Source organism: Anolis carolinensis, chromosome 1, assembly GCF_035594765.1.
Source record: "Anolis carolinensis isolate JA03-04 chromosome 1, rAnoCar3.1.pri, whole genome shotgun sequence".
NCBI lineage: Eukaryota > Metazoa > Chordata > Lepidosauria > Squamata > Dactyloidae > Anolis > Anolis carolinensis.
The window spans coordinates 187,150,415-187,163,358 of record NC_085841.1 but is presented as its reverse complement, the minus strand read 5'-3'; the positions used below and the strand labels follow the sequence as shown (position 1 = coordinate 187,163,358).

Sequence of the window (12,944 nt, the reverse complement as noted above, 5' to 3'; positions counted from 1 at the left end):
TTCAATGTTAGATTTTATCATTGCTGTAACCCCCCTTTTCCACAGTGCTTTTTGTTTCAAACAGACATGGTTTATTTACTTATTTAGCATATTTATGCCCTGCTCTTCAGCCACAAAGTCTCTCAGACTTAGAAATAATTCATTTGACAGTTTCCAGCAGAATAGACCAGAGCTGATTCTAGGGTTGTGGGGTTTTTTTGTGGTTTTTTGGGGGGGGGGAGGGGGGGATCTGCCCAAAGTGCCTTTTGCTGCGCCATATATCCAGCTTACCTTGTAAAAGTGCCAGATAACAGGGTCTGGGAGACACTGCATAGGTTATTTAGCACCAAACATAGGCATTATGAAACTTTAAAATGGGAACTGCCTGACACATATACTTATTCAAAAGGGGAAGGAATGCAGGTGTTAGGAGAGCCCCCATCCAGAAGTGCTGGACACAAGCAGCTCCCAATGATGCCATGTGTCAACTTCAGCCCTGTCAAGACATAGCCACAGTACTCATAAACTGTGCTGTAAATGGGACTTCAAAGTGACTAACTTGATCCATTATTTCTCCCTGACTAGACTTTATGCTGGTCTGAGAGAAAATGGTTTATGCTACTATAGGAAGGCTTCAAACTTCTGATTCTGCAAACTATATTTGTAGCTTGTCATAGATTGTTCTGGTTAGTGGTTTGAATGTTAGACCATGGCTCTTGAGATCAGGGTTCAATTCCCCACTTGGCCATGGAAACTCACCAGGTGATCTTAGGCAAGTCACACTCTCTCAGCCTAACAGGAGGCAAAATAAACCCTTGTCTGAATGGCCAAGAAAACCCCACAATAAGTTCACCTTTGGAGTTGACACGAGTCAGAAATGATCTGAAGAAACAGCACAATACACCCATGCACACCCAACTGGAAAGTAGTCCAAAGAATGCCATCACTTGGTATGTCAAACACTTCAATTTGAATGCAGACACACTACTGTTAGAACAAAGTATGCTAAGCAATCTGATTTCCCATATCACAAATGGCACTGCCCAACATACACAAAAATAACTTGGGTACATGGTTTAAAAACTTTAACAATTGCATTACAGTGACCAAAGAATATGCACAGAAGTGATCAGCATGGGGATTTTTTATTCTAATCACGCCTTCATTCCTCTGTACTTAGTCTCACATCTTTTCTAATTAAAACCACCCTCCAACACTTTGTTTTTAAAAAAATTCCTAAGCAGGGTCAGCTCACCCATAATTTAGCAAGTCAGATTGTATTCCAGTCATGAACAAATAGGACAAGACATTTTCATTTGCATTATGGATTTAAGCTGTTACAGAGGAGGGCAGGAATGAGTTGCTGAGATGTAAACAATAGCAGAATTTTTATTAACACCAAGATAGAGAAGCTACACAGAGATCAGACTGAAGACAGGTTATAATTCTGTACCTCAAGCACACAAAAATGAGTATGCAGGAAAGGCCTTTGAGGAAGCAGTTATTAATAGAGTGACACTCAAACTACTGACTTCCTAATTCTCAGTTTCTTAGTTCTTCTCTATGTGGACAAAAACCAAATATGTTCACCTCAAATTGGCCACATTTCAACCAGTTCTTTGGCCTTTAAACCACTTTAAAAAGAATTGCCTTTGACTTGCATTCTGCCAAATAACTCAATGAGCTCCAGAAATTTTTTCATTAAGAACTCAAGTTGACTTATTCATTTGTCTTAATAAGCCATAGAACATTATTTCTTACCGTATTTATTTGACTGCTTAGTCACTTATCCTGAAAAACCTAATGCAGGCACAAGAATCTTTTTAGACACAACTAAAGACCTATCTCTTCCAGCAAGCCTACCCAGTTATTTTTTAACTTGTGAATTCTAACCTGTATTCAAGAATACTGAAGTGTAAAGAGAGGGATAAGGCACGAGTACAAAGCTCCAAGTTTGACTTTATGATTTTAATTATACTGGCTGTGGTTTTCTACAAAACAGGAATGAAAGTTTAAATATCTTCATTGCCATTTTGATTTCTAATGTACTTCTGACCCATCTAAGTATTTTAAGGCTGCTTTTTAAAATTAAGGTATTCATTTCAATGAGCAATCAATTCAGTATTTTCCTGAAAAGCTCTTCCACTTGTTATCTTAAGAGCCCATATATTTATCTGGAAACTGGTGTCAAAAGCAGACAATAACATAGCAACTACAGTTAATATTCAAGTAACCAGTATCACAAATATTTTATAGACTGGAGATGTATCCTTAACTCACACCATTTATGCTGACATACAGAAATACAACAGGGTAAGTCAAGGACAAAGCAGATAGGCTAATATAAACATGACAGGTAATGATAAATGAAAAGTAATGATTAATTCACAACTCAAGACCTTTTAAGCATAAAGTTTCACTAAGGGGGGAATAGGATTTTTTTGTGTTAAGTGGGAAAAACGTCTACCTCAAATTTCCTGCAACAACAATACTACTAAGACTTCATTGGTCTTCACAGTTAGTGATTTAACCACATATTGAAATATAGAAATAATCTTAAATGATTATTTTCCAAAACGGAATTGTTTAAATTTGTTTTAAGAGTGCGTTTAAGGGTGCGTTGATTTCATAACTTAACATTAAAGATTACGTGTTGTTGTTTTAAAAAAGATAACACGCAACAACAACAACAACTGTTAATGTCTTGGGTTTTAGGCCAATTTCCTGGGGTTATTTGGGGTGCTAATTCAGAAAATTGCATTTGATAGATTGCATCAGCTCTAGTTTCTTAGATATGGTTATCACGAACGATTTTCTATGGGCCGGCAGATGAAGACTAGCACATGACACATGTTCTGTACCTCACTTGAGGTGATAGTGGTAAACTGATGCTACTTTTGGAATCAGCAGGTCAAATATACCCAGAAAAAGGTATAATATCAGATGCACCAAAGTGTGTATTGGCCAGTATTATAAACAGAACTCTGTGTATCCTAAAAAAATTCAAACTGTTCACATAATTCAGGTTACTATTAAGACATTTTTCAAGCTTCTATTGTAAGGAGCATGCTTGGGAGGTAAAATTTCAAAGACAAGTTGACTGAGTTTGAGGTTTCAATGTTTGTATCTACCCTAATGTCCCCTGCAACCAGCTAACAATAGACAGAAATCAATGATAAACACACATAAACTTACATACTTATACAAATATACAAAGAATTACAAAAAAATGCTTAACTGGCATAAATTATTTTGTTGTCTAACTACAATATTTCATTTATTTTATTTAAAAAAACGATAGACCATCTCTTATCAATAATTTTATAGCTTAGAAAATTTTAAACAAAAAACATTAAGTGCTGTTATAGTTATGTGCTTTCAAGTTGTTTTGGCAACTCTAATGTGAGCCTATCAGGGATTTTCTTGGCAGGATTTGTTCAGAGGATGATCTTTCTTTGCATTCCACCTGAGCAACTATAATTTGACCAAGGTCACCAAATGGGTTTCAATGGCCAAGTGAGGATCTGAACCTTGGTTTCCAGTCATAGTTCACACTCAAACCACTATAACACACTGGCTTTCCAAAAAACAAATACCACCAGAGGAAAATAAATAAATAAAAGTGTAATTGTAAGTCTTGAAATTTAAAATAAATTTGATAGAAGTGGTTTCTTAAATGTTTGGATTTTAAAAAATTGTTTGGTAGTGACACAGAAAGGACAGCAAACCTGGTTCAAAGCATATACCCCAGGGAAGATCTATCCATAGCTGGGCTACCAAGAGTTTGAGAGTGTAGGTGTGATGACTTATGGGCCATGTAGTCCCGTTCCTAGTACTGTTGTGGCAGATGAAGAGGAAAACTTGGGTTTCCCACCGTTTCTGCCAGATTTGGAGCCCTTGCAGCTGCAGGATGTTTGCCCACAAGAAGTCAGACAAACAAGCCTTGAGGAGAAATCTCCCACATTTTCGCGCCGCCTTTATTATAATCAAGATAGACACGCGCGGGAGGCGACTCGCCGAAGCGCCCGGATAGCTGCCAGACAATTAGAAGATTAAGTCTACTTCCCTTGGGAAAGTTTAAGGAGTCCTGCATCTGGACAGTTTAGGTTTCGGTTCTTTTTCCCCAGAGAAAGTCTGCTTTGGCGGGAAAACAAGATCCTATATAGATGCTTGACACAAAGGATTCCTTGCGGAGTCAATTCGTCAGCTACGGGAGTAGATTGTGTGTGGACTACGCTACTCCAGTTTCCAGGACCTTGTTCTCGTTCCAGCCCTGCCTTGTTCCCCGGACCTCGCCACGGATTTCCCACGGACCCAGTTCTTGCTCCACGCTTCTTGTTGCCTTGAATCAAGCCTTGTTTGCCAAGAATCTAATTTGCTTCCTAGCCTTGCTTTAAGCTCCATGGACTAAAGGACCTTGTCATTTCCCCTCACTTTGCTTGGCAAAGTGAGTGTTTTGGTTATTGGATTACAACTTTGGACCTTAATATTTCATATTGGACATTGTTTTCTTGGACTAATTTTGACCTATCCTGAAAGGTCTACTTCTGAACTATTTTCTACACTTGCTTTTATTAACTTTATATATTTCCTCAATAAAGATATTAGATAGATTCTGGCCTCTGTGTATGGTTATTGGTGCTCTGCAGCCTGGGTCCTGACAGTTTGACTCCGCCACCTTAAGCACCAATTAACCTAGGCCAGAATGTCTACCGGAGCCGGGCCGGGAGACCAACCACTCAGCTACACCATCGCCAAGGATGAAGTGGACAGAATCCATGATATGCTCCATACGCAGGAGGGAGAAATACGGGGCTTGAAGGAACGTGGAACCCGTCTCCCTGCCCTGGCGTTGCCAACCAAGTTTTCTGGAGAAGCTTCCAAGGTTCATGTTTTCCGTCGTCAATGCCAGGCATACCTAGAAGCCCGTCAGGCCGAGTTTCCTCAAGAAGACATCAAGGTGGCGTGGATTTACAGTCTCCTAGACGGCCCAGTGGCCAATTGGGCCACGGCGCTGTTCGATGAAGCCTCCCCACACCTAAGTTCCGCGCAAAACTTCCTGAATCACCTTAAGGCGACTTGGGGGATCGAGGACAATTTAGAGGCGGCCGGCCATAAACTCCGGCGCCTTTCTCAAGGGGACAGGCCCTTGTCCCAGTACATAGCCGAGTTCCGAGTGCTGGCTCAAAGCACCGGTTGGAATGACATAGCCCTCAGAGGACAGTTTCGGGAGGGTCTCAACATCGAGATGTTGGAAGAAATCTCCAAGGTAGATCCTCCAAACTCTCTTGAAAGACTCATTGACCAATGTTTACGAGCCGAAGTCATGCTTGCCAACAGAAAACAATGGCTCTGAGGCCAGAGTGGAAGAGCTGGAGCAAAACCTCCCGCTCCCGCCGGCATCCAGCCACGTCCAGTGTGGAGACCCCCGCCACCAGCCCCATACCCCAGAGACAGCGGGGAGGTGCCGATGCAATTGGGCAACGTGCGTCCCAGATTAGACGTTGCCGAGAAGGCCCGCCGCCAACGCTTAAACCTCTGTTGGTACTGCGGAGACGGGGGCCACTTCGCCAGAGAGTGTCCAGCCAAAAGAAAGCCCGCCGCTCGTTTGGCGGCGGCGTCTTCCGTAGAGAGGGAGACGGCCGAGGCGGCTGGCGCAAAGTCGGCGGGGGAAGCCAACGACCGGGCGTAGAGAGGCTCGCCAACCCGGTCAGAAACCCCACTCAAGAGCCGCCAACCGGGGTCCTATTTCTCCTAGTGGTCACCTTGTGGTCAGCGAAAAAAGGACCCGTCATGATCCATGCCATGATAGACTCGGGAGCAACAAACAATTTCATCGACAGAGAGTATGCCGACTCTCTGGGATTACAATATCACGATTTCAAGAACGCTTGGGTGGTGCAAGCCATAGATGGCCGCCCCCTAAAGACAGGTCCAGTAAGCCAATGGTCTGAACCCACCAGAATGTGGATAAGGGAACATATGGAAGAGATCTCCTTCTTTGTTACCGAGGTTCCTCACTTCCCTGTGATTTTGGGGATTCCATGGCTGACGCTCCACGACCCCAGCATCTCTTGGACCAACAGAGAACTGCAGTTTGCTTCTAAATATTGCCAAAACCATTGTCTTGTAGCCAAGGTCTGTCACGCTACAGACGCTGAATCCATCATCACCTTGCCCAAGAAATACTCAGACTTTTGGGATGTTTTCAATGAAAAAGAAGCCGAGAGACTACCCCTGCATAGGCCTTATGATTGTGCCATTGACTTGGTGGAGGGGCCCCCGATCCCGCGAGGACATCTCTACTCCTTGACTGAACTGGAGCAAGAAGCTCTCAGGGAGTTCATAGAGTCAAATCTTCGCAAGGGATTCATCAGACCCTCTCAATCTCCAGCCGCTTCCCCAGTGATGTTTGTGAAAAAGAAGTCAGGGGACTTACGTTTGGTTGTGGACTATAGAGCATTGAATAATATCACGAAGCGGAACCGCTATCCCCTGCCTTTAATCTCGGACCTATTAGACCGGCTTCGAGGGGCCAAGGTCTACACCAAGCTGGATCTTCGGGGGGCTTACAATCTAGTTCGCATCAGGGAGGGGGACGAGTGGAAAACCGCCTTCCAGACCAAATTCGGATTATTCGAGTCCCTAGTCATGAATTATGGTTTATGTGGAGCTCCCGCAACGTTCCAGCACTTTGTCAACGATATCTTTCAGGACTATCTAGATCGGTTCCTGATCATCTACTTGGACGATTTTTTGGTGTTTTCTAGATCACAATCAGAACATGAGAAACATGTCAGAATGGTGTTACAACGTTTGCGGGATCATGGACTATATGCCAAGTTGGAAAAATGCGCCTTTGATCTTGAAGAGGTTGATTTCCTGGGATACCGTGTCTCGCCACAAGGGCTCTCCATGGACCCGGCAAAGGTTTCAGCAGTATTGGAATGGCGGGCGCCAACCAACAAGAAAGAGGTGCAACGTTTCTTGGGGTTCGCGAACTACTACCGCAAGTTCATTCCAGACTTTGCCCGCTGGTCTGACCCAATCACCAGCTGCATCTGTGGAAAACAGCCTTTCTGCTGGACGGAACAAGCAGAGAAAGGGTTAAAGCAACTAAAGAAATTATTCACGTCCCAGCCAATTCTACAGCACCCGGATCCTAAAACCCCTTTTGTTGTGCAGGCTGACGCCTCCGATGTGGCAATTGGAGCTGTACTCTTGCAACCAGTGGAAGAACATCTTCATCCTTGTGCCTTTTACTCCCGTCAACTAACAGCCCCAGAAAGAAATTACACTATTTGGGAGAAGGAACTTTTGGCCATAAAAGCAGCCTTTGAAAATTGGAGACATTGGTTAGAAGGGGCCAAATTCCCCATTGAGGTCCATACTGACCATCGTAATTTAGAGCATCTAAGAACTGCCCGCAAGTTAAATCAGAGGCAGCAGCGCTGGGCTTTATTCTTTGAGCGTTTTGACTTCCAGATCCATTATGTAACCCCAGCTCAGACCAAGCAAGCAGATGCTCTATCACGGAAACCAGAGTATGCTGCAGGGCGCAAAGAGACTTTTGAATCCCAATTGCTGCAGCTCGGGAACTTTGCCACGCTCACAGTGGGAAACACCAAATCCACTCCAATTGAACCAACTCCCTCTACTCCAGGACCCCTTTGCGCTCAAGAAATTAGAGCCAGTCAACAAGCAGACGCCTGGGCTCAAGATCAAATTCGCCAAGGACTACGTTTCCCTTTCTCTCTTAAGGATGGACTATTATGCTACAGAAATCATGTCTACATCCCTCCAGGACCAGGCAGAGAAAAGGCTCTTCGCCTGTGCCATGACTGCAAGCCAGCAGGACATTTTGGACTATTTAAAACCATGCATTTAATCTTACGAGATTTCTGGTGGCCCAAAATCCGCAAGGATGTGGAAAAATATGTCAATACCTGCCCGGTATGCCAGCGTTCCAAGACAAGAAGGGAGAAGCCCTCAGGACTACTGCATCCCCTTCCTACTCCATCTCGTCCATGGGAGATAATTTCTGCTGATTTTATCACTAATTTACCACCTTCCCTTGGATTCACCACGATCCTAGTGGTGGTGGACCTTTTTACTAAATTGGCCCATTTCATTCCCTGTGTTGGCCTCCCCACGGCCAAAGAGACTGCAGATTTATTCCTTCAGCATGTATTTTGACTACATGGATTGCCCAAGAGTTTAGTCACAGACCGTGGATCTCAATTCACCTCTCGTTTCTGGAAGGCACTACAAAAACTATTGGGCATAGACTCTCGTTTATCTTCAGCTCACCATCCTCAAACGGATGGACAAACTGAGCGCACCAATGCCACTTTGGAGCAATACCTTCGTTGTTATGTAAACTATCAGCAGGACAATTGGGCTTCCCTGTTACCTCTGTCAGAGTTTGCCTACAACAATGGTGTCCAGGCTTCAACTAAGGAAACCCCGTTCTTTGCAAACTACGGCTTCCATCCACGTTTCTTTCCTCCTGTCTTTGAAACCTCAGAAGTCCCCGCAGCGGAGGACTGGCTACAAGAACTCACAGCAGTGCAACAACTATTGCTCCAGCAACTGGACCAAGCCAAGGAGGACTACAAACGCCACGCTGACAGCCATCGCCAGCCGGGCCCCGAGATCAAGGTAGGAGATCGGGTTCTTTTGTCCACTCGCTTTTTGCCCTCCCACCGAGCCTGCCGGAAGCTAGATGCCCGTTTCATTGGTCCTTATCCAGTGGTGGCGCAACTTAACCCCGTGACTTTCAAACTTCAACTTCCGCGCTCCATGCGCATTCATCCAGTGTTTCATCGCTCCCTGCTCCTTCCGGCGGATGGTGTGCGCCCTGATGCAGACCGGCCGGCCCCCACTCCTGTTTTGGTGGATGGGGAGGAGGAATTCGAGGTTCAGGACATTTTGGATTCTCGCTTCCACCGCCGCCGCCTTCAGTATCTCATTGACTGGGTGGGTTTTGGCCCCGAAGAACGCTCTTGGGAAGACGCTTCCACAGTCCATGCCCCTGATTTAGCCCGCCGCTTCCATCAGGCCTACCCCGCCAAGCCGCGGCCCCGCACCTCAGGAAGAGGGCCCATTTTGGAGAGGGGCCTTGAGGAGGGGGATAGTGTGATGACTTATGGGCCATGTAGTCCCGTTCCTAGTACTGTTGTGGCAGATGAAGAGGAAAACTTGGGTTTCCCACCGTTTCTGCCAGATTTGGAGCCCTTGCAGCTGCAGGATGTTTGCCCACAAGAAGTCAGACAAACAAGCCTTGAGGAGAAATCTCCCACATTTTCGCGCCGCCTTTATTATAATCAAGATAGACACGCGCGGGAGGCGACTCGCCGAAGTGCCCGGATAGCTGCCAGACAATTAGAAGATTAAGTCTACTTCCCTTGGGAAAGTTTAAGGAGTCCTGCATCTGGACAGTTTAGGTTTCGGTTCTTGTTCCCCAGAGAAAGTCTGCTTTGGCGGGAAAACAAGATCCTATATAGATGCTTGACACAAAGGATTCCTTGCGGAGTCAATTCGTCAGCTACGGGAGTAGATTGTGTGTGGACTACGCTACTCCAGTTTCCAGGACCTTGTTCTCGTTCCAGCCCTGCCTTGTTTCCCGGACCTCGCCACGGATTTCCCACGGACCCAGTTCTTGCTCCACGCTTCTTGTTGCCTTGAATCAAGCCTTGTTTGCCAAGAATCTAATTTGCTTCCTAGCCTTGCTTTAAGCTCCATGGACTAAAGGACCTTGTCATTTCCCCTCACTTTGCTTGGCAAAGTGAGTGTTTTGGTTATTGGATTACAACTTTGGACCTTAATATTTCATATTGGACATTGTTTTCTTGGACTAATTTTGACCTATCCTGAAAGGTCTACTTCTGAACTATTTTCTACACTTGCTTTTATTAACTTTATATATTTCCTCAATAAAGATATTAGATAGATTCTGGCCTCTGTGTATGGTTATTGGTGCTCTGCAGCCTGGGTCCTGACAGTAGGCAGTAAGAAAACTCATTTGCAGATAGATAGTCACAGTAAAAATAGCAGCACCCCTGATCTTGCAGGGCTCAAATGAGGCTAATGGCAATGTAACCTGCAGATCTATCATTCACAGGGGCAATTAACAACAATAAAAATTACTTTTCAGTTACACTTTAAGTCAGTTTTAAAGACACACAGAAATACAAAAATTTGGGACCTAATTTTCACAAATAACTTTAGCCAGGAAGGTTCCTAAACTAACCTTCCCCAGGGCGATTTGAAAGCCAAGAAGGAAAGTTTGTTATATAAGGAAATGTTGACATAAAGAGACTTTTCTTTGTAGTGTTATCATACTTTTATCACATCAAAAAACTATGTATTCCATATAATAATAGTTAATGTGACGCATTACTTCTGGCATCTGGGAAACCAGTGACAAGAAAGTCCTTCCTCGGGGCAATAAAGTCCTGGGAGACCAGTGCCAAGAAAGTCCTTCCTCGGGGCAATAGGGCAGAATATAAATAAAGTATTATTATTATTATTATTATTATTATTATTATTATTACTTCCCACCTTTGAGGTTGAGAACACATTCTCTTTAGAAGCAGATGTCGACATTGAAGACAATAATCAATTCAAGAGGTTTGCAGTAATGGTACATAACATACGATACACACACACACACATATACAGTATATATATTCAGAAGCATATACCTAGTTTCAGGGCAGAGGGTGTCACTTCAATCTCTCCTCCAATAGGCTGAAATGCAGCCAGCTGAACAGCAACCTCCGTCTCAAAAGCATCTGGGCTGTTCCCATCTGTCAAACTACCATTGATGTCATCAGACTTGGGCAGTGAATCTTGTTCATCATACACAGCAATCAGCTACAAAACATTAAAAAAGAGTATTTGATTAAACCTGAAGGATGAGTGACTTCTATCAAAGTACACAAATGTGTAATGATGGCACAGAATCAAACCAATGTATGCTAAAAATTGTGCCTGCCATAGAATTCTCTTTCTACTCATTTCTTAATGCAAGTGTTCCTAAAAAAAATGTTTCCGAAGGGTTTGCATCTCTCTCTCTCTGTAATTGGATATGATTATATTTTATTTATTTTAAAATGCACACTTTGCTTATCTTCAATGTAACTCTCAACAGATGACAAACAAAATTACTGAAATAACAAGCAGGAAAACTTAATTTTATAAAAAAGCAAAAGATACCACAGTGGAGAACAGAGATTATACAACATGCAGCCATATCAGCCAGAACTAGAAAAACAAACCACCACCAACACCATTCAAGAAACAAGAGAAAGAGAAAAAAAGAATAGTCATTTATCAGAGCATGAAACAGAATTAACTGACTCAAAAGACTTTCAGGTTTTTTTCTTGTTGTTTTAATGTGTCCAGTGATAGGAACAGGTGGGTATCTAAGAAGAAGACAAAGTCCTACATGGTTCCCAAGGCAACTAAGAAAGCCCCATCCCTGCCACTATCTCCCTCCTCCCACAAAAACAATGATCAATAGTATGGGCCCTGGTGCTGACTACACTATAATATTCCAGACCCATTAAAAGATTAGAACCAGAACTTTTCAACCAAGCCAGAAAACAAAGACATAACTCTGTTTCAGCCCTTATAATGAAAAACAGAACATTTCTAAAATTTGAAAGATGCATTGTCAAAGAGATTTCGAAGATATGAAAACGTATTGTCAAAGAAAGAAATCACATCAATGAAAGAGTCATCCAAACAGAAACAAACAGATACCTCTGTCAGTATCCTATCTAAAAATCAGACTACTGTGGCATAAACAAATTTGTTCTCATGATTTAAAAAGGCCAAGACATTGGAACAAAGGCAGCAAGAATGGAAAGGTGTTTGAGGTTACTTTATAGACCGCCCTATCTTCCCGAAGGGACCCAGAGCCACAAGCAACTCCCTTGCAAAGTCTTGCTTGTGGACATCACTTTTCCTGTCTAGTGTCCTATTATTACCTCATTTGAGAAGACGTCACCAGCAAGCTTCTGAGGTCCCATCTACACTGCCATATAATGTAGCTTCAGAATGCACTTTATAATGCGTTTAATGCATTGATTGCATTACATGGCAGGGTAGACTCATAGAATCCAGTTCAATACAGTTAAACTGCATTCTATAACTACATTATATGGCAGTGTCGATGGGGCCTGAGAACTTCTGGCTGATGACACAGAGTTGGATCTGTTGGACATATGGACAGTGGACTGGCCTGGATCCAGCTCAATGAAGCTATCCACATCTCCAAAACTCCTAGATTATGCCAGAGCTTCCAGGAAGGTCCAAAGTAAAACCCATTTCTCCTTCAGGTAGATTAATGGCTGGATGCAGCATTTCTGCTGTGAATGGACTCCATGCAGTAACTGAGAAGTGAGTCCAGAGTATCTCGACCACACAGACACAGCCAGAGAAGAATACACAACTGTCGCTTGAGGTTTGCTGATGGTAAATGAAATTAGTGTAACAGTTTGCATCAGGATATTTCTGGTGACAGTAAGGGAGAAACCAACTTACAAATGAAACAATTGTGATCAGTTTTGTGTGGAAAGTTATGCTACTCTGTCAGAGTCACTGCAATTTACAACATACAGAGTACTTGAAAGGTATGATAGATGATTATATTAACATCAACTTCTTTGGGTGGCTAAATAAATATCTTACAGTCATGGAAAGATACTATGACTATCGTGCAGTAATACAGACAACCTGATCTTTTAGTTTTATGTTCTAGACAAGAAATGTCATTGCTGCACACCATTGTCCTAATCATTTGAAGTCTGACACTGTGGTGCAAGTTTTCCATTAAAAATAAATGATGTATTCTCTGTCTTGAAGATTGCAGAAATAACATAAATATTAGGAGCTGTTACATTACTAGAGACATCCCCAGACCTTGTGAATATTTTTCTACATTAACATGTATGGTC

General features: G+C 43.1%; 1 protein-coding gene across 3 annotated transcripts in view; it reads right to left on the bottom strand.

Annotated features, from left to right (window-relative positions):
- The window catches only part of pard3b (par-3 family cell polarity regulator beta), a 691,700-nt gene that overhangs the window by 498,818 nt on the left and 179,938 nt on the right, over window positions 1–12,944 (bottom strand). For all 3 annotated transcript variants that reach the window (XR_010002345.1, XM_062969128.1, XM_008114949.3), the window contains exon 3: window positions 10,686–10,857. Coding sequence is in view for 2 of the 3 variants with exons in the window: in XM_062969128.1 (XP_062825198.1) it covers window positions 10,686–10,857 (172 nt within the window). In the remaining variant the exon portion in view is untranslated. The remainder of the gene's footprint in view (window positions 1–10,685; window positions 10,858–12,944) is intronic.